The sequence below is a fragment of the Ambystoma mexicanum genome, chromosome 12, assembly GCF_040938575.1.
Source record: "Ambystoma mexicanum isolate Mex_15411 chromosome 12, UKY_AmexF1_1, whole genome shotgun sequence".
In the NCBI taxonomy this organism is placed as follows: domain Eukaryota; kingdom Metazoa; phylum Chordata; class Amphibia; order Caudata; family Ambystomatidae; genus Ambystoma; species Ambystoma mexicanum.
The window spans coordinates 623,228,851-623,252,590 of record NC_090936.1 but is presented as its reverse complement, the minus strand read 5'-3'; the positions used below and the strand labels follow the sequence as shown (position 1 = coordinate 623,252,590).

At 46.5% G+C, this 23,740-nt stretch overlaps 1 protein-coding gene across 4 annotated transcripts in view; it reads right to left on the bottom strand.

Annotated features, from left to right (window-relative positions):
* The window catches only part of EEA1 (early endosome antigen 1), a 1,786,886-nt gene that overhangs the window by 628,479 nt on the left and 1,134,667 nt on the right, over positions 1-23,740 (bottom strand). For all 4 annotated transcript variants that reach the window (XM_069629072.1, XM_069629073.1, XM_069629075.1 and 1 more), the window contains one exon: positions 19,962-20,144. In XM_069629072.1, coding sequence (XP_069485173.1) covers positions 19,962-20,144 — 183 coding nt within the window. The remainder of the gene's footprint in view (positions 1-19,961; positions 20,145-23,740) is intronic.

The following is a 23,740-nucleotide window of genomic DNA, read 5'->3' as shown; positions in this document are numbered from 1 at the left end:
ACTTTCCCTTCGCTGTGAAAACAAAGTTCATGCTGGATTTCTTTTTGTATCTTGATCGGCTTTTCAAGTGCTGCCACTCACGTTAGTTTGGTGATGTGTTGAGACCATGTTGTTGCAGTGCATGATTGTTTGACCCATTGAAAGTTCTCTTCTGTCAGTCCTCGCAATGATTCAGCTTTACATGTGATGGTCTCCTCTTGCCATTTATTTTCCGTGCACATTGTCCCTTTGATGATAGAAAATGGCTCTTTCACACATATTACTCCTTGAGGTTTGCTTGTGCACGTTTTTTTCATTTTGCAGCATTTGTACTGTTACTGTGTGTGCCTGGAAGGTACTTGGAATTCTACATAAAACTAGGTGAATTAGACAATGGGCATCCGACATGGGTGTTTCTTGGGGTATAAGAACCTTGGGTATGCCAGAGGCATGGGGTATGAGAGAGCAAACCTAACCGCTCTCATTTGTTGCTTGTTTAGCTGTGGCACTCATGTCTGAGTACCATTTATTGGACTGATCCAGGTGGCGAGTGTCTTCTATTTCATCTAGCCCCAGACCATGGTATGCATCATAACCACTCCTTTCCACCCCCCTTTCCACCTCTTATTCCCCCCTTGACCATTGTTTAACTTTTTCACCTTTTGAGGTCTTATAGGATTTTTTTTTGTCCATGTTTCATCATTCTGTTTGCTACCACTCTGCCAAGACTGTGACAAAGGGTACATTTGGGTAGTTGGACTATAGGGTGAAAAGTGCATTTTATCGCCATCTGAGGTAGGCTCTTCAGTTGTGTGCATATTTACATATGGCGATCCCGAAATACCAAACATAGAATAATCATCATTATACTCATTGGATACGTGATCAACATCATAATCCATAGCAGCGTATGTAAAAATGGGGGTTTTGACAGTTCGGTTTTTGTGCACAGTGGTTAGGTTAGCATTCAAGGAAGCATTGTGGGTCCAAATAACTTTAAAGCCATTCCAAATGAGGCTTGACCCTTCTTGTATTAACTATACCTCGTTCCCCCCCTCCTTTATATCCCCTAATATAAAGGACACGCTCCAATATAGGCAAAGGCAAAACAACATCACAGAAAAAACGATAGCCACAAAATAGAGACCACAATCATAATTGTAATTTTTAGTACTAATAATTTCTACCATTTCGCTATCTACATTCGTGGCATTGTTAGTGAGGGCCCTCCTTTGCATCATATTTCTACCTGAAGGGGTGATATAAATTGGTTAAGTACACAAAGTAATCCACATTTTTCTTTTTTCACTTCATAGCATATCATTATTATACTCATTTACCCCTTTACCATATACATTTTTTTTAACAAAATAAGGGATGACAGGAAAAAGAAGCATAAAAAGTAAGAGGAGAGAGCGGGAGAGCGCTGATTTTGGACAAAACGAGCTAAACGGAGGGAGAGATAGAGGAAAAGAGATGGAGAGACAGAAACAGATATAGAGAAAGGGAGACATTATATATATATGGGATACATTACTCATCGTAATCATATTTCTGATACTTGTATCTGCTTAGATTCACATGCTGTGCATAGGCTGACATCTAGTGGAACTGCAGAGTATAACAGTTTGTTTTTCGAAACTCGAAAAGGGACGTCGAATAGGGTGTGCCAGTTATACTATCCCTAGTGTGACGTCCCCTGTACCTATGATACCTCATGCGTGTAGGACCCTCAGATTGTATATTTTCTGAAATGAGGTAGCATGAGGAGTAGCGCGAGTACAGAGCATCCAAGCAGATAAGATAGATAAGACAACATGCATCCATGCCTTCTTTCAGAGGGGAGGAAGGGTGAGCGCATGTGAATCTAAGCAGATACAAGCATCAGAAATATGATGATGTTTGTGAAATCTGCTTAGATCACATGCTTTGTATAGATTAGCGAGCAGTGTTAGAAGAAGGAGGTGGGATGAGAGAAGGGTCATGAGCGAACAAATGTCTTAGAACCGCTTGTCCCACTTGTGTATCTGTCTTGGAATGAGTGTCAATGCAGTAGTGCTCAGTAAAGGTGTGAACAGAGCTCCATGTAGCTGCTTCGCAAATACTGTCTAGCGGGACAGTTGCAAGGAATGCCAGAGTGGCTACTTTGACTCTTGTAGGGGAAGCCCTGGGAGTAAAAGGCAAAGTTTTATCGGATAGAAAATAGCACAGTTGGCGGATACAACTGACTATCCACCTAGAGATAGCAATCTTGGAAAAGCAGTTGCCTTCTTTGCCTGGTGCGATGGAGACAAATAACTGATCAGTTTTCCTTAGCGGTCTGGTCTTGTCTACGTAGTAGAGGACCACCCTCCTCACATCTAGTGTGTGGAGTTTTATCTCAGCCAAGCTTTTGGGTTCCTGAAAGAAAGCCGGTAGCTCGATAGACTGGTTTACATGAAATTTAGAAATTAATTTAGGGTAAAACCTAGGGTGAGTTTGCAAAACCAGTTCATCCTTATAAATAGAATAGAAAGGATCCTGCACTGACAGAGCTTGAATTTCACTTACTCTTCCTATAGAAGTGATAGCCACTAAGAAGGCAGTTTTATAAGTCAGGTGTTTTTAGACTAGATTTGTGCATCGGCTCAAAGGGGGTGCCATGAGCTTATCAAGTAGCACATTAAGATCCCAACCTGGCGGCAGATTAGAAATTGGGGGGTGAAGTCGCTTTACTCCCTCCATGAATGGTTTAATAACGGGTATCTTCCACCACGAGAGTTTACTCTGTGAAGTGGTGTAAGAAGACAAGGCCGCCAGATGGACCTTTAGGGTGGTAAATACCAACCCTGCGTCTAACAAATGGAGCATATAGGTTAGAATGAGAGATGGAGTACATTCTAAGGGGTTGATATTCCTTGACTAGCACCAGGTAACAAAATGCTTCCATTTGTGAAAGTAACAGTGTCTAGTGTTGGGCTTTCTAGCTTCTTTCAGGATGTCCATGCATCTTTGTGGAAGGTTGAGGTGGCCAAACTCTGACTTCAGGTGCCATGCTGCTAATTTCATCGAGTTGGGCTGAGGATGCACTGTTAGCCCCTCATGCTGGGAGAGTAGGTTGCACCGGCAGGGGAGTTTGATGGGGTCGCACACCACCAGTTTGTGCAGGTTTGGATACCTTGGTTGTCTCGCCCACATAGGAGCAACTAGGTTGAGCGTCATCGGTTCCCTGTGGATCTTGTTCACCCCTTTTCTCATCAGAGGGGTTGGTGGAAAAGCGTAGGAAAATATCTCTGACCAATTCATCCATAGGTCGTTCCCCTTGGAGCCTGGCTGAGGGAACCTGGATGCGAAGTTTGGACATTGCCTGTTTTCGCTCGTGGCAAATAGGTCTATAGTGGGGAAACCCCACTGAGAGAAGAGGTCTCCTACGATCTCTTTGTGTAGTCGCCACTGGTGTTCCTCTGGGAGGGGATCTCTGCTCAGAGCGTCTGCTAGCGAGTTGAGTTACCCCGGAACATGTTTGGGTGACAGGTAAATCTTCTGTTTGAGTGCCAATTTCCAAATTCGCTGGGCACGCTTGGCCAGATTTTGAGAACGAGTGGCCCCCTGAATGTTTTTAGTAAAACATTGCAGTCGTACTGTCTGTTAGGATCTGCACTGAATGGTTGGATAGGAGGGGTTTGAATGCCTGAAGCGCTTTGAGGACTTCCAGAAGTTCTAGCAGATTGATGTGGTTCTGAGCCACCGTGTGAGACCAGAGACCCTGAGCTGTGTGGTGAAGGCAGTGAGCTCCCCACCCTACCAGGGAGGCGTCTGTTGTGACAACGGTCTGTATCACTGGATCGTAGAAGGGTTTCCCCTTTGTAAAATTCTCTCTTGTCCACCAGCGAAGACTCTGTACTAGTGTTGGCAAAACAACCACTAGATCGTCCCACTGACCACTTGCCTGAGACCACTGTTTCGCCAACCATTCCTGCATGGGTCGCAGGCGCCCGTGTGGAAACAGCTAAATGCAAGACGCCATCATGCCTAGCAAACGCATAGCTTTGCGCACCCTTATTTGGCGACCATCCTGATATTGAGCAATTTGCATCAACACATTTTCGAATTCTTTCCTCTGATGGAAAGGCCAACCCCTCTTGTGTATTTAGGACAGCTCCTAGGAACTGTTTTGAGGTGCTTGGCACCAGGCTTTACTTTTTCTCGTTGATTGAGAAGCCCAATTGGAAGAGGAGGTTGATGGTTCTTTGGATGTTTAGTCTGCAAATTATGGGGGGACTCCCTTGTAATGAGCCAGTCGTCCAGGTAATGAGATTGCCTCCCTGCGTAGGTGCGTTGCCACCACCGCCAGTACCTTGGTGAATACCCTTGGAGTCGAGGCTATTCCAAAGGACAGCGCCTTGAATTGGTAGTGCTGGTTGGCTATCTTGGAACGCAAGAATCTTCTGTGTGCTGCGAACATTCATATATGAAAATATGCATCTTTCATTGCCAATGTTGCCATGTAATCCCCCCTTTTTAGTAGAGGGATTACCTCTTGTAGTGTAATCATGCAGACTTTTTGTGGCTTGACATACTTGTTTGCAGGGCGCAATTCTAATACTGGGCGCATTGTCAGATCTTTTTTTGGCACAAAGAAGTAGGTTGAATAAATACCCCTGTTTACCTGGACGACTGGGAAGACTTCTATGGCGCCCTTTGCTAGCAGAGCGGCAATTTCCTTGAGGAGGATCTTTTCATGTTCCAGCGAGTGTATTCTGTCGTGGAGGATGGTCTTGGGGGTGCCCTAGCAACTCTATGCAGTATCCTCCGGACACCGTGGACAGCACCCATCTGTCCGAAGTGATCACCTCCCATGCGTAGGTGAAGGTGGGAGTGCGCCCCCCCCTAGTGGGGATGCATGGAGGGGACCTGAAGCGGAATGTCACTGCTTGTTGGGTGGCGTACCACCTCTGGCAGGGCTGCCTCTACCCAGTGTGCGACCTCCGCGCTGCCCTCTGGGGTAGCCCTGTGAGGATTGGGATTGGTTGTTACCCCATTAAGATCCCTGGTTTTGGTAATAATTGGAACCCCTTTGGGAATTTTGGCCCTGAAAGCAGTAAAAAACTTTGTTACCCCTCTGTCCAGAGGGTTTGGTGGTGAGTTGGCGAAGAGATTTCTGGGTCTCGTACTCATCTTTTGCTGTTTTCAAAGCTTCCTCAACTGCTTTATCGAATAGTACATTCAGCTCCACAGGCATATCTATTAGGGTTGCTTGGGTTTCTGGTTTGACCCTGATTGTCTAAGCCAAGCGTGACCCTTGATAACAGTGCCCTGTGTGATTAACCTCCCAGCATTATCCGCTGCATCAAAGTTAGTCTTTAACATGCAGCCTGAGGCAGATCTCCCTTCTGCTGCCACCCGAGCCAACTGGTTCTTTAAGGGGTTGGGTGCGGAGGAAACCAAGGTGGACACTTCCTCCCACTGATGGCAACTGTAGCTTGCCAAAAGGGTGGCACTGTTGGCAATTCTTGTCTGATAGGCCGCAGTGGAGGCAACTTTCCTTCCCACGCCATAGAGACATTTGCTATCCTTATCAGGAGGTACTTCCGAGGATACAAGGGGGGTGCCCGCCCTCTTCCTGGTGGTTGTCATGACCAGGGAATCAGGTTTTAGTTGACCCCTAATGTACAGGGGATCGGAGGGCGCGGCACAGAACAATTTCTCGACCCACGGATTAACTGCTCGAGTGAGATTCGGGGTTTGCTGCAAGGGTTCAATCCTGCACTGGATGGACTTTAGCAATGGGACAGCCTGAGTAATAGCTTTCTTATCCCCTGGGATTTCCTCACCAAAATCCCGGTCTTCCTGAACACCCTGTGTGTCAATACTGAAGTGGGAAGCCGCCTTAGCCAGCACCTCATTAAGGAGGGGTTGGTTGTCTACAGGCGAGTTATGCACCGGGGGGGTCTTTAGGAACTAGGGAGTCAATGTTGTAAGCTTCAGCTTCATCATCCTCCTCCTGGTCTTCGTCATCCCCATAATAAGGGTCACCCGCCTAGTCCTCAAAATATTGAGGGTTTGTGTTGTCACAATAGGAATCAGGGTGGTAAGGCTCCACCACGAAGGGGTCTGTGACCAAGCCCTGGAAAGGGGCGTCGGAGCAGTGTTTCTTAGTAGGGGGTTGAGAGAACACAGGTGTTACCTTGGATCCAGAACGGGCAGAGGTGGGAGGGGTGTTAGAGTAACTACGAAAGTAGTAAGGGTCCTTTTCATAAAAGTTAGCCATGAATGTTAACCTTGTCATGACACTGTCAATGTCTGCTGAGCTCCATCCACTCTTTAGAGCTCGGAATAGTTACTGGTTCCAGAGTGATGCCCATATCCTCAGCAGTGGAAGGTATGAGTTTTGTCTTTGGGGTAGGTTCTGAAACCTTTAACTTCCCTGTTACCATTGGGGCCTTATGCTTCTCCTTATGAACAAGGGGATCCGAAGATGCCTTTTTCTGTTGCTTATCCCTGCCCCCTGGCTAGAGGAGTGTTTAGCAGACTTTTTAGGGGCCTTGGAGGGGTTTGACGCATTGCGTCAAGTTTCAGAGGTGGGATTAGAAGGACGTCAAATCCCGGGTGTACTGTCAGACGCATTGCGTCTTGCCTCTGGAGGGTGCCAGGCGGTATCGTCACCCTCGGGGACTGTTGATCGGGCGACACCTTTCTCAACCGAAGACGGTTGGGCCTTGCCATGAGGTGAACGGGAGCGCCCAGAGGACAAAGATTCATTAGACTGCTCTTGTGTTGTCGTCCGGTCGGGGCTGATGTATTTAGTGGTGGTAGAATGGGTAGCGCTTATGCCGCCGGGTGTAGTCCCCACAACGTGGCCGCTGGCCAGTCCTTCGGGGTCGGGGGCCAGCACACGGGTGTCCGAAGTCACCGCTTTAAACTTGCTGTCTGATTCAGCAGCGTTGCTGCCATCGCTGAATGTCCCCTCTACCTCCATGGCCTCTAGTTGCCTGGCGTAGTGGGCCCAGCGCTTAGTTGAGCAGTCCTTAAGGGTCTTCGGCTTGAAGAGCCTGCAGGCTCGATAGGCAGCCTCAGTGTGGTCTCGTGGGAGACACATATTGCACGTAAGGTGCTTATCCACCCAGGGAAATTTCCTTTTGCATTTAGGGAAGAATTTGAATGGAGTACTCTCCATAAGGTACAATATGGCAGCAGGGTGCATATATGCATGTATGAAAGGGGGAATAGAGAATGAAAGGGGGAATAGAGAACCTATATGACCATCTCCCCACTCTCCCTACTGATAGAGCCGAGGCCAGAGGCCTTCCGAGGCCTGGAGTCTTTTGTGGCAGTCCTCGACAGTTGATTTCTGCGATCTTCACCGGCGTCAGTCTTCAGCGTATGGGGGAAGTGGGAAAGGAGAAGTATTAACGTTAATTTAACTATAAAACGGCTTAGCGCCGAATGGGAATCCGCAACATGCGTCCGACTAGTGGAGGAAAAAACAATCTGAGGGTCCTACACGCGTGAGGGATCATGGGTACAGGGGACATCACACTAAGGATAGTATTACTGGCACGCCCTATTCGACGTCCCTTTTCGAGTTTCGAACTGTAATACGTCTATGCACAGCATGTGATCCAAGCAGATTTTACAAATATCAGAAATGTATATATATACATGCACATTTATTTTTTTTATTCGGTAACAATCATTATTCGTAACTTTTTTCTTTATCTAACAGCCCTCCTTTTCATTATGCTCTTTATTCCTTTAATTACTCTTTACTTTAGGGAACTGCAACCTCCTGTTCTGGTGGCTGTTCACTCTGGGGTGTGGTGCTCTCATTTGCCTTTCTCACATCCGAAAGATGCACCCAGTACTTCAATCCCTTAACCTTTACTGCTGAGGGCATGCAATATATCACTTCATATGGGCCATGAAATCGTGGGGAGTTACACCTCTGCACGAAACTGCGCACCTATACGTGTTCACCACGCATTAGCTGTGTTGCTGGGCTGTCCTGTGCAGGTGTATTTGTATCAGTTTCATTTTCTTGCGTGAATGGAGGTGCTATTTGTTTTGCTATGTTCCTCACTGCCCTCGTCAGTTGTGTGAGATATTCCTTAAATTCATCCCGCAGCACTGTAGCAGCTCTGTCAGCGTCTGATGCTCTCCTTACTGGAGACAATGGCGTTTGGATGCGCCATCCTGTCATTATTTCATGCGGTCTGAAATGGTGGTCCTTACTTGGCTGCGTTCTGAGTTGGAACTGTGCTAGAGGCAAGCAACATACCCAGTTTTTCTTGAGGGTGTGACATAGTTTGGACAATGTGCTTTTGAGGAGGCCATTTATCTTCTCTACCATTCCGTTAGCTTGCAGGTGATAATTCAAACAAAGTTTATGTTTTACCCCTAATAATGTGATCACTTCCTTAAAAAGATTGTTTACAAAGTGCATGCCGTTGTCTGATCGGATCACATTGCATATCCCTCACCAAAAATGTGGCCGCACACTTGGAGTCTGGGTGCACACACGGCCTGCTTCAACCCAAAGTGAGAAGGGGCACACTAGTACTATGAGGTACCTTGCTCCGTTACATCTCTCTCCTATGTCGGCATAATCTATGTGTAGTTCTCGAAATGGTCCCGATGGGCATGGCAGTGCTCCTCGCAATGTTCTGAGTGTCATCCCTGAGCTGTATGTCTGACAGGTGGTGCATTCTATTATTAACTTCGTTAAGTGTTTCTGCAGATTGGGTAGGAACCATTCTTCTTGGATGTCTGCTACAATATGTTGTTTTGTTACATGTGCTGGAAAGTAAAGCTGTTGGAATGCTATCTGTACTAATTCTACTGGCATCACCACTTTTCCTGTCATTTCCTGGTGTCATAGTAGGTCTGTGGGTGATTGTTTGCACCCTCGTTTCTCCCATAACTCTTGCTCGTTTGGTGGGGCGCGCCTCTGTAACTCTATTATTTGAAGTATGAGTGTAGAACTGTACCCCTCTCATCTGGTGCTGATGTTTTTACTATACATTCTGCTGCTGGCGGGATGTTAAAGTATGCTGCTTCTTTCGCGGCAGTGTCTGCTGCCGCGTTTCCGATTGAGATTGCATCTGTGTTATTTGTATGTGCCTGGCATTTCACTAAGGCCATTACTGATGGTGCTGCTAATGCATCAATGAGGTCATTCAATAGCGCTGTATGTTATACAGGGGAGCTATCCGTTCTCCTGGATCTTCTTCGTCACCATTGTGAAAATCCAGAGTGTACCGTCGTTGTCGAGTATGCAGAGTCAGAGTATATCATCACTGCACACCCCTTGGCTGTACGCAATGCTTCAATTAATGCAATTAGTTGTGCTGCTTGTGCTGAAAAATGTGAGCAGAGGCGCTTCTGCACTATCACTTTGTATTCTTCCCCTTCAATTCTTACCACAGCTGCCCCTACATGTTTTCCTCCCGTTTTGCAATCGATGGACGCTGACCCAGCTACAAATATATTTCACCTCCTTTTAGGGCGTTTTTGCTTGCTTTAGGGATGTCGTCTTCTTCCCCTTCATATGTAGCATAATTGTGCGCTTGCATGTCCTCCACTGTGCAGGGCTCTGTAATGAATGTGGCTGGGTTCACAGTTTTGCATCGTACAACGTGTACGTTTGGGCTGAATTTTCTTTTTCATATGCTGTTGCTCTGTGTGGTGAGTGTGGATTTTGACCTTTCTAGTATGGCAAATAGAGAGTGTTCAACAAACAGTGTGACCAAGCAGCCCATCACTATGGTGGCACTTTCCTCTATTGCGAAGGCAGCGGCTCCGAGGACCTGTTCGCATGCAAAGTGCCCCTGCTTACTGAATCTAACATGCCGCTGTAGTAGGCCAATGGCTTGTGAACTAGTGATGTTTTTTGTGTGAGTACTGCTGTCATTAGTATTCCATCGCAATGTTAGAACAGGTAGAACTCCCGATCATAATCTGGGGTCGCTAAAACGGGTGTGTAATGAGATCTTTCATTTTATAGAATTTTGTGATCATTTCTTGCATCCATTTTATGGCGTCACTGTTCTTTTGTGCTTCTTTCAGTGCTTGGAGAAGGGGGCATGTGTACGCTGCATAGACTAGTATCCATGCATGGCAATAATTACATATGCTAAGGAACTTTTGCATTTCCTTCACTGTCTTAGGCATCATGGTGTGGGGTATTGCTGTTGCTCGTCTGGTATAATTCTTTCACCATCCTTTGAAATTAGCAGTCCTAGGTACAATACTTCTGCTAGGCAGTACTGCAGTTTGTCCTTATCCACTTTGTACCCTTTTGCTGCCAATAGGTTCAGTAGTGTTATTGAATCTGCTCTACATTGATCTTCACTTTCACTGCAGATAAGGAGATTGTCTACGTACGGAATTATTGTGCTTTTTACATCAATACTGCCGAGGTCCTCATTCAAAATTCTGTTAAATATGCTGGGACTTTCACAGTACCCCTGAGGCAGCCTGCAATGTTCATATCTTTTTCCCCGTAAGTTGAATGCTGTTAAATATTGGCAACTGGGGTCGAGTGGTACTGAGACAAAGGCATTCTTTAAATCCACAACCGTGAAACATGTGGCATTTTTTGGGATGCTGCATAAAATGGATGCAGGGTTTGGCACTAAGGGGAACTCTATTTGTATGACGTCATTAAGTGGGCGGAGATCCTGGATCATCCTCCACGCCCCGCGCCTTTTTTATCAGATAAATCGCAGTATTGCATGGTGAATTTGATGGCACAATTATACCCTGTTGCACTAATGCACTTATTTTCTCATTTATTCCCTCTTCTACTTCTCTGGACAGTGGATATTGTTTTACTGTAGGCGGTACCGCGCCTGGTTTTAGTTTAATTTTTAGGGTGTTACAACTTGCAAGAGTCCTACATCACGGGGCCCTGTTGTCCATAACTCTGGTGGTACCTCTCGCATATCTTGATCAAATATGGAGGGCGGTGTACTGACACTGGCCATGAGGGGGTTATGGATCTCTCTGTGTTGGATCATTATGTCACATGGCACGCATATTTCCATTATTTCTTCCCCGTCAGTGTCATTATCAGCAAATAGCTCTTCATCTGTCAAATCTCTCAGCGCTATGTTTGGATCTATGCATAATACTGTTCTCCACTCACATCCAAGCGTGTCCAGTCCTATTGCCACAATACGTCTGCCTGATACTTGCTCCCCCTGTAGGTCAATTGAAAGGATGGTGCCGGGCACAATCTCGGGGCTCATCATAGGGCGGAAAACAAAATCAGATGGCACCCTCCATTTTCTCCGGGTGATCTCTGGTACCACTCTAGCCAGAACCTGTATCCCATAGATGAACATAACATCCCTGGGCACCCCCCTTATTGCAACCTCATTTGTCATGTTACTGATCATTAGCATTGCTCGCACTGGACACACCCCTGGAGTGGAGCACACTATTCCCCTTTCTGTAAAGGAGATGGTCATATTAAGCTTACTAAGGAGGCCCCCCCCAGCAAATTTTTGGGCAAAGCTTCATGATATAGCAGGGGCGCCCGAACCGTTTTCCCTCCCACTGTTATGTCCAAAACTTTTGTGTAAGGAACTTTGAAAATTGACCCAGAAAACCCCTGCGTTTCCAAATTTTTCCCGCAGGAGGGGAAACCGGCCCTCCATGAGGCATGATTTTTCCATTCCCGAGTCCACCATAAAGATGAACTGTTTTTTTCCTATCTCCGCCCACATTAGTGGTTCCTCTTCTGCACGTAGGGTAGTCGATAGGACTGGACACGCAAGTGCTTTCTGTGGGCTGTCCTAATCGGGGTATGTGTTTGTTCCTGGGACCGAGAAAACACTGTCTGCAATTACTGTTGCATCGCGAAACTGAGCCGGCGCATCACTGGCAGTCGTAGCAAATATGTTGGGATGGGTGTTCCCAAACATATTTTGGTGTGCTACTTGGGGCTGCATGTTTTGTGGCTGTGCTTGTGGTCTGTGTTGAACATATTGTGTTCCTTGCGGGTAGTCATTATAATTTTGTTATTGTTGTCCATTACCACCCATTGGTAATCCATAGGGGCTGCCTGGGTGAGGGTGGCCAAATTGTTGTTCGTTTCTCATGGGAAAGGGTCCTTGATAGTATCCCATAGGTCGTGCTCGACATTCCCATGAAAAGTGTCCCCACCTCCCACAATTCCAGCAGGACCCTTGGCCCCGTCCTCTCATCCCTTGTCCTCCAAAACCTCTATTTCCCTGACCTCCAAATCCTCCTCTCTGTCCCCTGTACCCACCTCGTCCTCTTGTGGGTCTTCCCTCCCAGTGGGGTCCATCGTACTGCTCCTCTCCACCCCATTGCTCCTGTCCATTTACAGACCATGTAGCTGCCATCCTTGCCAGTGTACTCCCTGACCCCTCCTCCCCGTCTCCCTGTCTGAGTGGGTAGGGCCACGTTAATCGCAGCGACCTTCACCACTTTATTCTGTACAAGCTTCGCCTTGTCAGCCAACCTTCTCTGTGCAATTTCTTTCTCACTTTCTTTGATCCTCCTACAATGATGTACTATAATGCTCTGAATCTAAAGCCAGCCTTTGGTTTCTATCCCAGCTATTTTATCCAAGGCCTTCTGTACCTCCTTTGGGAGGCTTCTCTTGATAATAAAGTAAAAAAGGGAGGTGGATTGGTCCTAAGCCGTGCCCGTTTCTGATCTTCACAAGTCCTGCACCCTAAGAATGAATTGCGCAGCCTCCTCCTCGCTCATAGCACATTGCATTACCAAGTGTCAATCTGGTCTATCAGGGAAAGTTCTCAGCAGTGCATCCCACACTTGTGATCTCACATTGTTAAAGGCTGACCCATCATGGTGGTCGCAATTTATTGTTACTCCGGGAAACCTGCCTTCACCCACACCATGTCTGCTTGATCTCCCACTGCAGATACTAATACACTTTTTACATCCCCTATGGCCAAAGGCACTCCTGCTGTGTTTTTTTAATGCATGTATCCACTTTCCTGCCCGTCTCGAAAGTGGGGGGTGGGGGGTTCCTTCAACAAGTTATTCTTGTCCATCTGTGCCCATGGTATGTAATGGGGTCTCCCTGCTCCTTTGTGGATGAGAGGCATTTGCAATCTTGCTTTACTTCCATTTTTACTTACCTTTACCCCTTTAGCTTTACCCAATGACATGTTTCCCAACTTGCTCCTCAGCCTCCCCTGCCATCTTTGCCTTATTACCCCATCCTCTGCGTCCTCTCGCAGCGGCAGGGATAATCCTGCTGCTGCTGTTCCCTCTTCGTATTCGTCTAAATCACTCCAAACCTCGTCTATCTCTCTGTCTGAGTCTCCACTTCCTTGTTCCTCCCCTACTTTACTGCCCTCTTGTTCTGCCCTTACAATTTTTATGGGGGTATCATTAAGGTGGAACAAAAACTCTGACTTCCACTCATGTACGGGCCCTGTGGGTAAGTTTCCCTGTGGTAGCGGCGAAGGTGTTGGCCCACCCGCTGCACTTGATGGTGCTTCCCCTCCCCCAGGCAGCATTTGTCCTCTGTCACATAATGCTTGTAATCGTGTTAATTTCATCTGTGCGGAGGCAAGTTGTCTTTCCAAATCCTCAGTTAGACGTGCTAGGTTTACTGGAGGGGTGCTCGTAGGTCTGTACAGCCCTCCAGGATCATAAGGAGGCGGGGCTGTGGCTGCAGAGGTTAAAGGGGCACTTGGTTCGGGCAAGTAAGATGGGTCACTATACCTTGCAGCATGCCTAGTTAGTAGTGGGTATAATCTAGTGAGGTAATTGTCCCCTGTTTTTACTACTTTTTCTTCTGTTGTAACTCCCCCCCTCCCCTGTTGGGGCCGATGCTGCTTCCGGCGATACCTCTTTTATTACATCATTACCAGGGGATGCATCTTCAAACATCCTCCAAAGATCTAATATTTCACGTCTATTTTGAAGCTGCTTACACCCAGATATTTTGCTAGCAGGAGCATTGTCACAAGGTCTAACACTCTTCTGGCCACACTTGGGATGATCCCTCTCCCTTTAGTTCCGTGAGCCACTGCTCATGGTATTTTTGTATTTTCTCACTATACAGGGGGAGGTGCTGGCAGATATGAGCTAAAGGTGTGTCTCCCCCCATGGCTCCCCTGTTAACCTTTGTGTTTACTCGTGTGTGTGTGTAGTGTGTCACAAATACAATTGAAAAACGATGTCTATTTAGTCTGGCAATACTTCAACACTCACTGTATAATATCACAAAAACCTTGTTACTTACACCTTCTTGCTTCTATATGAATGTCAAAGGACACACTTTCAATACTCCGTACATAAATGACAACCTTACATATACTTTTTAGACATACCGACAAATTGGACTTTAACGACAGTTAACATATAACATGTATTTGCTTTGGTGTTAATTATATTCCCACCCTATCTTAGTCTTACTTATCCATATTCTGTTCTCCCATTCATTCTTCTTGCCCCCTCCCTTCCCTGGGCCACTTCGGGCTTACTTTTACAAGAGTTACGCTTACAAGAAAAATAATTTACTAAAGTTACTAATATCTCCCGAGTCTACTCAATATATATGACTCCTATGTTTTTTCTCTCCACTTATTTCCTGCACTGGTCGAGACAAAGCTACGCGGCGCTGCGTTCTACCCCCCTTCGGAGCTAGGTGCCTGTTCTCTTCCTTTATTCCATTACCTCTGTATTCACAACCTAATGGCCATATAAATAAAAGAGAAGAAAGATCCTGTTAGTTACACTCACACCCTAGACCCCAATTCTGACTTCCTACGATTTTCTTATTGCTATCCTTACACCAATTATATTCCCCTTCTTTGAGATTCTCACAACCAGTACTCGCGTGTCCAGGGTGATCCGTGAGCCTCCGTTCGCTGTCTATCCACAATCGGGGCCGCGCCCCAACCAAGCCATGCAGTCAGTGCACCCTCGATCACGTCCCGGGGGTCCCAAATGAAAGTACTCACTCCCCACAATACCAATGAAATTCAGAATAAAGAACACATCCCAGTAGGGAATGAGACCATGAGAGATGATTGCGAGTTGTCAAAGATTTATATGAGATTCAGCATCCAGAGAACTCTGCTGCCTCGAGAGCGCTCTGGCAAACAATACAGATAAAATATATTTTAAAGTGTTACAGCGTCATCAGTGATGAGTTCTATACAGTCTAAAAGTTACAATATCATTGGTTAGAAAGGAGGTGCACATATAGTTCTTTATGGGCCGGCTTCACGGGATTGGCAGATGACTTGGCGGGAGGTTGGACATCACGTGATTCAGCGGCACCGGTCTGTGCGAGGTGGTTAGGCCAGGTCAGATAGGCGACTGGACCTCACTAGCAAATCTATACACTTATTCTAGACATGCAATAAAGCATGAACATCGATATACCTTTGAATAAATCTTAGAGACCTGTAAATTACACACACATGATTATATTGTCGTACATTGGGTCATTCATAAGGTGAGGGGAGCAGGGGTCTTGCCTTCTACGATAACCTAGGGACTGGGTTGGTTTGGCACATCAGGGCGAGGCGGGGAGTGGAGTGACACATGTTAGCTTTGGACAGAATATACTGTGACAGGGGTCTGGGTTTATTGGGGGCACTCAAGGGTGGTCATCACAGTGGGGGCAAACTTCTGTTATATCAAGAGAATACCTTAGGGGGGCACAGGGTTACACAAGCAGTAATTTTCCAACAGCGAGGGTGAGGGGCGCAGGAAAAGGTTTGTGGAGATGGATGACAAGTCATGGTTCAGATCGCTTCACACACAGGACAGTGACCTCAGAGTAAGAGTGATATGATACATAGTTTTAATTGTAGCAGTTAGCTTCAGCACATCGATGAGAAAGGGACTTGGGCCGTGCAGAAAAGGCGGGGGCGGTTAGTGCTCACTGGACGCTGTGCTGCAGAGGGGAGAGGAGACTTCATAGTGTCGAATTGCGGCCTAGTCAAAAGATGGAGTCGAGGGCACTCGAAATGGAGTCCAAGTGTGTCTTGCAATAGCACTACCTCTGCTCCAGCCGAGGCCTTATTCCTCATGGCAGCAGAAGGGCGATGGAGGCGTCCCCCACTAGTGCAAGAGGAAGAGGTTCCTTTTGCGTAGAATGTATGGGGGGGGCTAATTCGCCCCTTCCTGCTTTACAGCTGCAACCTTGCAAGTTGGGGTTATGGGTGCAGGGACCCAGGAATTATGAGATTTCAAACACATAGCCTATGAACAGTTGATCTACAGCCCGAAGCAGCCAAGGCGAGTACATAAGACTGGGGATCCCTCCCATTGAGTACGTTGGTGATGTATGACCAGGTGGTCACCTAGGGGTAATTTTTGATTTAATTGGGCCGGGGGGCATGGGGAGAGCTCAAAGGTTAGGAGATTCTTTTTGCATGGGACCGGAAGGGAGCTGGTCCCAGCTGGTGGTCTGATCATTCCCTGGCAATGTCTACTGGGGGGAGGAGGGTGCCAACTCAGGTTAATACAGGGTCTGGGGGGGTACACCAGGGAGAGGGGTGAGATACAGGTCTTCTCAAAGTTGTGCTTGCTGGTTGTAGTGAGACAGATTTATGTGTACAGGCCGCCCGGTGAGCTGAGGGGATTCAGGTGTCATGAAATAGCAGGATGGCTGCAGTCCTAAGTGACAAGGGGGGCCTCCTGAGGGTGAGGTTGCTGAATATAAAGGGGATGAACTCACCCACCAAGAGGTCTCTGGTTGCCAGGGAGTTTCTCAGAGCCGGCTTTGATGTGATGTTCCTTCAGAAGACTAAATACGCTAGTAGAGAGGAACTGAAGGTTCTGGGCAGGGTGCTGGGTCAGGAATACTGGGGGTCAGATCTCCTAAGAAAGGCGGGGGTTGGAATCCTTATTGCTAAAGGGCCAAGAATGAAGCTCAAAAAGGTCTGGGCCGATGAGGAACAAAGTGGGGTTCACATGTGCCACAATCTATTGCCCGAATCAGGAGTAACTGAGGTTTCTGATAACTCTCCCAAAGATAATGCTCAAAGCCTCCGGCCATATAATAAAGAGGGGGTGGTGATTTCAATATGTGGCCAGATTTCAGGATTGAGAGACAGACCTGGGAGGGATGGAAAAACCAAGTGCAGAGACTCGCGTATGGTGAAGTCCATGTACATCTCAAGGGGTCTGTGGGAGGAAGCACTGAGCTCGGAGATTTCCCCGATCACATGGTCAGAACATTATCTGGTATCAGTGGATCTGAACTTGCACAGGATGGTACCCAGGGTGGTTGAAATGGAGATGCAACTTATCCTTTTGGAATGCCCGGTGTTTCACACAGAGTTTACCAAAGAGATTGTTGCATTTTCAAAATAAAAATACAGGTGAGGTTCTCTGCCTCCTGAATATCGACGCCAAAATGTATACATATGTTCTGGGGGCAAGAATGGAGACACACACGCCCCAGTTGATCCACTCTGACCAAGTGGGCTTTATAAAAGGGACGCCAGGGGGCGGACACATTTAGGAAAACCTTACATTTGATCCATGAGGTGCGTGGGATCGGTGGTTCGGGGGGGACCCCGTTCTCCTCTCGGTGGATGCTGAAAAAGCATTTAACAGGGTTGAGTGGGGCTTTCTCAAGGAGGTGATGGGCAAAGTGGGATTGGGCTCAAGGATCAGACGGGGCATCATGGCAGTTTACAGGTCACCCCTGGCTTACGTGGCAGTTAATGGTGGTTTCTCCCGCTGGTTCCCTCTAAGTAAGGGTACGAGACTGGGTTGCACACTCTCCGATCCTATTTGTGCTCTCCCTAGAACCACTAGCGCAGCAAATCAGAGAGGATCCTGGTGTAGTGGGATTCACAGTGGGGGGAGTGGAATATAAGGTAGCGTTATAGGCTGACAATACGCTTTTGCATATGAAGAACACCCTGCGGTCCATACCCAGGGTAATCGGGTTGATTGAACAGTACGGGGACCTCTACAGATTTAAGATTAATAGGGCTAAATCAGTCCTGTTCCCGCTGAACAGGGACGGGGACTCGGACGGAGAGATACCCAGGTTCACTCCCATGGGATTATTGGTCAACCTGGGCACGTTGAGATACTTGGGGATTAACCTAGTTCAGGCTAACTTTCCCACACTCCTGTCTGGATTTCGCACCGATTTGGAAAGATGGGAAAAAAGAAGGACTATCTCATGGCTCGGACGCCTCAACGCCCTTAAGATGGTGTGCTTACCAAGGTTCCTCTATGCATTTCAAATGCTTCCGATTCGTATCCCCCAAAGCCTGTTTCCAGGAGACAAACGGGGCTATGGTGAAATTCTTGCGATAGGGGAAAAAGCCGAGAATATCCTTTGAGGTTCTCACTTTACCGAAAGACAGGGGCGGGGTGGGTCTCACAAATGTGAAATTGTATTATAAAGCGGTACAGCTAAGGGGTCCTAATCCCACATCTCAGAATGCAGAGGGAGTACCAATGGGTCGGTTTGGACAATCTCTATCTGTCCAGCGCCTCAGGAGAGGGGGGAATAGCTGTGGGTGCCTAGAGGCTGGCTCCTCTGCAGAATCCACGACCACCCGATCCTGGGCACAATAAGGGATTTGTGCAGACAGGGCATGGAAATGCAAGTGGTAACTACATGACACTCCCCTTTGAGTCACTTGTTGGTGCCAGAAATACGAGATGCGATCCCGAACCCAGAAAGATTCCAGGCATGGTTTGAGGCAGGTCTTGAGCGGGTGGGCCAAGTGTGGAGGGACAGTACCTTTATCACTATAACGGAACTGGAGGGGGAGCTGGGTTTGGGTACCCTCTCAGCCTTCTCATACCTTCAGTTGAAAGGGGTGCTCACAGGAGGAAAATGGAGAGACAGGATACAGAGGGACCGTACTCCTTGTAAGAAACTCTTAGATAAAAGAATTTAAATGAAGGGCCTTAGTTCGGTCATGTATAGGGAACTGGTGATTGCAGAGAATGGGTCCACGGAAAAGCTGAGACGGAGATGGCAAAGTGATATGGAGAGGGAAATAGACCCAGCATTGTGGGGGAGATTGTGTAGAGGTGCCTCTCAGACAACGATCTCGAGGCAATACAAACTGCATGCCATCAAGCTCCTCCATAGATGGCAATATGACCCTGTCAGGCTCTCGAAGATGTTTCAGTGCTAGCGTCTATGTGGGGACAGAGCCGACCACTGGCACATGTGGTGGGATGCTCGCAAGTCAAGGTGTTTTGGGATGAAGTGTTGGGTTGAATCAAGGAATTTGAGGGTGTTCACCAATCCAAAACACCACTCCTAATCCTTTTTGTTATGGAGGACATTGAGGGAGAACTGGGCGGAGTGAGGGGTTGGCAGTGCCCCTGCTGCTCATAGCGCGGGCCTGCCCAGTGAAGAAAAGGAAATGTGCCCAGACTCCATCTAAGAGAGACTGTGGCGCTGAATGTATGTACCATGGAAAGAATCACTGCAGGACTTCATGGGAGGGCAGCACCTCATGAGATCATGAGGGGGGGAATCCATGAACAAATACTTGAATAATTGAAGCAATGTTATAAGTACAAGGTGGAGGCACTGGGGCAGGTGCCGTGCTACCAGGGGGTAACAGGGAGAAGCTACCCCTCAAGAGACTCCCCCATCAATCGGACTATAGCCCATGAATGGGGAAAAGGTGCAGGAGGCGGCCTTGGACATATGTGTAACATTACTATATTACTATCCATCGCTAGACAACCGAAGGTTTTTTGGTTGAGGTTCCTTTGAGTTTAAAAAGACACCGTTAGTAGGGGGCATGGGGGTGGGAACGGGGTGGGAGAAATGTGGGTTGAATTGTTGTCTTGTTAGCTGGTTTTGTTGTTTCGGCACTGTAAAACCCAAAATAAAATGAAATTTAAACAAAAAACCACAAAAAAACGGGCAAATATAATCCACACAAGTTCTGCAAACTTCTTTCGGTTCTCCACTTCTTTACAGCAATTTCAAAATGTCTTACAATAATTCTTTAATGGAGTTTGAAACTGTATAAAAAATGTACCTTTAAGTCTTGTTGTAATGCAGACAGTTCAGAGTCTTTCCCAAACAAGTCTGATTGAAGTTGATTTAGGTTTTCTTTACTGTTCTCATTCACCCTCTGCAGCTCTGATATTTGTTGCTTTGCCATTGCAAGATCCTTAGTTAGTAACGTGACCTGCTGATGCAGTTTACTCTCTTGCTCCACCTAAAAGATACACAGTTAATATTTCAAAATGTGCGCATATAATGCAGACAATAACTTACACATGTGTACCACCTTTTAAAATTACTCACCATAGGACAAATGTCCTCCTAGCCCAAAGTGCCCTTTCTTCCAAACTTAAGGAATGTCGCTCCTGAGAAGCATGGGACAAGAGCATCTTGTTCAGCTTTTTTATTTAAAAAGAAATAGGGAGGCGGGGGGGCTATGCGCAAATGCTTATGTGTTGCCCTTGTGCACGATTCCCACTCCAACTTTCAGGAGAGCGACACCATGTACTCAGGAGTACAACAGTCACTATAATGACTTGCTTCTTAACTTACTCCTACATTCTGTCCCATTTCCTCCATAAATATGGGAGATTACAAAGCACACTTACCAAAGAGTGAACAGAAACTAACCAGACCACACCACACCACAAAAATGAAAATCGAACAATTTATACAAACAAGGTTCTAAACCCACCCATCTGAACGTAGCACCAGATCACGAGCTGAATTGATTGAGTAGTGTTTGCAGAATGAACGCGGAGTGGCTGTTACAGCCACCTTTCAGACCAGTTCCAGTGGAACACGTAATTGGAAGGCTGCAAAGGCTGCATTTCTAGATATATGATATGCTATGTTATTTATAACATGATTAATACCCAGAGGTTTCCAAGCACGGACCCAGGAATCAAACCTGTGTTGCTCTGTGTCGTCTTGGATACAAGGTGAGTACGTTGCCGCTGAGCTATACTCCTGGGACAACCTGGCCAGGTAAGCATCCAAGCACTTAAGAGAGATGCTCCTCAACTCTAGGATGCAGACCCTAACCCAATGTGCTATAGTAGCCAAGGAAGTTTTCAAACCAGAACGAAACCACCATATTTGACAATCAAATGTTCAGAAGGACAGAAATGTATAGTAAGTGCCATATAAGAGCTTCAGTTACCTCCAAATTATGTAGAGCTTTTTCAGCATCTTAATTTAACGTGGATCTGTAAAAAATACTGTCAGAACAATCTCTTGATTGATGTTGACAATTTTAAAATGGTCAGACCCTTCCTGAAAGTCACGTAGAGCTCTGAGCTCCAGAGAGCTTGTGGTCGACTGACAGTGCACATACACTCAGTTGCTTCCAGAAGCTAGGTCTGCGCTCAAAAAATATCCTAATAATAATAATAACAACAACAACAATGGACTGAAGAACAATGGACTGAAGTTACTGCCACCAAAAAGGCCAGTCTACATTGACATCAGCATATGCTCCACTGAAGCCTTTAGTTCAAAAGGATTTTGAGCCATTGCAGACAGTACTATATTAAGATCCCGAAGTGAGGATGAGACCTGACTGGAGGACGAAGCCATAACAACGCAGTGCAGTTTGTCCTAATAACTCGGCTGGCTAGGAAACAAATGCCAGAGCCTGAACTGAGGAAGGCTACAATGAGCAGCAGTTAAGCATGCAGGAATCAAGCTTGACACCTGGTCCTGCCATGTGTTACATAAAAGAAAGAACATGCTCTAACAAGGCTTTCTGTGGGTGAACACCTTGTCTGTGTACCAAAGAATCTTGTCTATTTGCTTATTGTAAGGAACTCATGGCGGCAACAGTAAAGACAGACAACACAGCTCAAGGATGTTTATTAAACTGTATGAATGGGTGAGAAAAATGCCTAATCTAAACCTAAATCTAAGATGGGAGTAAGCTATGACCATCAAATAATAATAAGGCAGTCTTAGTGGGGTCTTGTCAAATAAAAAGGGCCTAGAGTGTGATAATGATCATCCTAAAAGAAAGAAGTGTTCACCAAATAATAAGTCAGGATGGTATGGCTGGGGTGTCCCTTCCCCACGTTTTTAGCAAGGGACAAGGCGAGACTCTTGAAAACAGCACACTCCTGGGCCTTGCGAGCACAAGGTTATAGTTCCTTGCAATGATACCAGGATCTTCTGGGGCCAAGTCTTCTTTTTACAGAGTCTCTTGCCTTATAAGGCATGATGGACCATAAACAACAGACAAAAAGTATCTTCAATAAATTTTCACAATGGGCAATTTCTCTTCACCCTTCGATCCGCCTCAACCCGGCTCTGATCCTCCTTGCAACGTGGGCCTCCCTCAGATGGATTCATTATGGCCAACCTCTCACTATGGACATCCCTCGGTCGGGTTCATATTTGTTACCACAATGTTCACGGGTGTGCTACTGTTCACCCTAATTCGCAGAAATCCCTCAGTCGGGTTCACATTTGCCAAAGAATACAGATCACTTGGGTTTTGTCACAAGGTGGGGTTCACTTCCCTTCCCTTGGCTTTATCACAGTATGGGATTCACCTCCCTTACTTTCTTCTTGTCGCCCCCTCAGTCAGGCTTCAATCCTTGTTCTCTCAGTGTTAGCCTCTCTCAGTTGGGTTCACTATGGCCTTTTACTCAGAATATTCCACAAGTGTCAATGTCTTTTTAAACAATAGCTCACTGTGGACATCCGTCAGCCGGGTTCACTCTTGTCAACACAATGTTCACAGGGTTATTGTACTTACCACTTTGACCGCTTGCGTCAGCTCTCCTAGGGCCTCCTCGGATCTGTAATTTTAACAAACCGGGACCTGCCAGAGTATTTCGAATGAGCGCCCATGTGGTACCAGACTACTCTGCAGCTGATCTCTCCCTGGATTGTTTCAACAGTTCTGTAACACACAAAGTCTTAGTTCTTTGATTTACATTATGTTGCCATTTGCAACTTTTGCTCAACGCAGTTCTGTTTACTATCGGTTCCCACTCCGACACACCGGCCTTGATGAACCGCTTGGTATTTCTTGTTTGGAGTCAAGGGCAGTACCACGATAGCAAGCATTTCTCCCTGACTTGGTTATCAGTGTAGGAGGGCTCTGTGTACTGTCAACATCTATTACATGTAATGAGCTCATGGTGGCAACAGTAAAGACAGAAACAACTGATCACAGTTCAAGGGTGTTTATTAAACTATGAATGCACGGTGGCAAAACGCCTACACTAAACCTAAATCTAATAGGGGCGCCAGCTTCGACCATCAAAATGAAAATAAGGCAGTCCTTGTGATGCCTTGTCAAAATAAATGGCCTATATTAAAAAAAAAAAAAAAAAAAAAAAAGATTGTCAAATCCTTACAACTAAATAAAAAAAAGAGTGTGGGATAGGATTTTCAATAAAGAAAGAAGTGTTCTCAAATCCTAAGTCAGGATGGCATTTAGCCAGGGGTCTCCCTTCACCACGTTTTGAGCATGGAATAAGGTGGGACTTCTGAGCACAGCACACACTCAAGCTTTCCCAGCACAAGCTGACGGTTCCGTAGCAGCTATGAGGTTCTTCGGGAATATATAATGAAGGTAGAAAGTCCACTTCACCCAGAACTCTGATGAGGAAATTCCCTGGAACAGAACCACTGACACGTCCTTTTGACAGTGCAATTGTAGAATTCCACTTGAGGAGTTCCCCAAAAGGTGAAGATCTCCATCAGAAATTCCTAACAGAGCTCCGACTCATGGGAGGCCAGAGTCTGTCTGCTCAAGGCAGCCCTTGTGACAATCTCTCGTCTGGCCAGATGAGGTGCCGTCAGAGA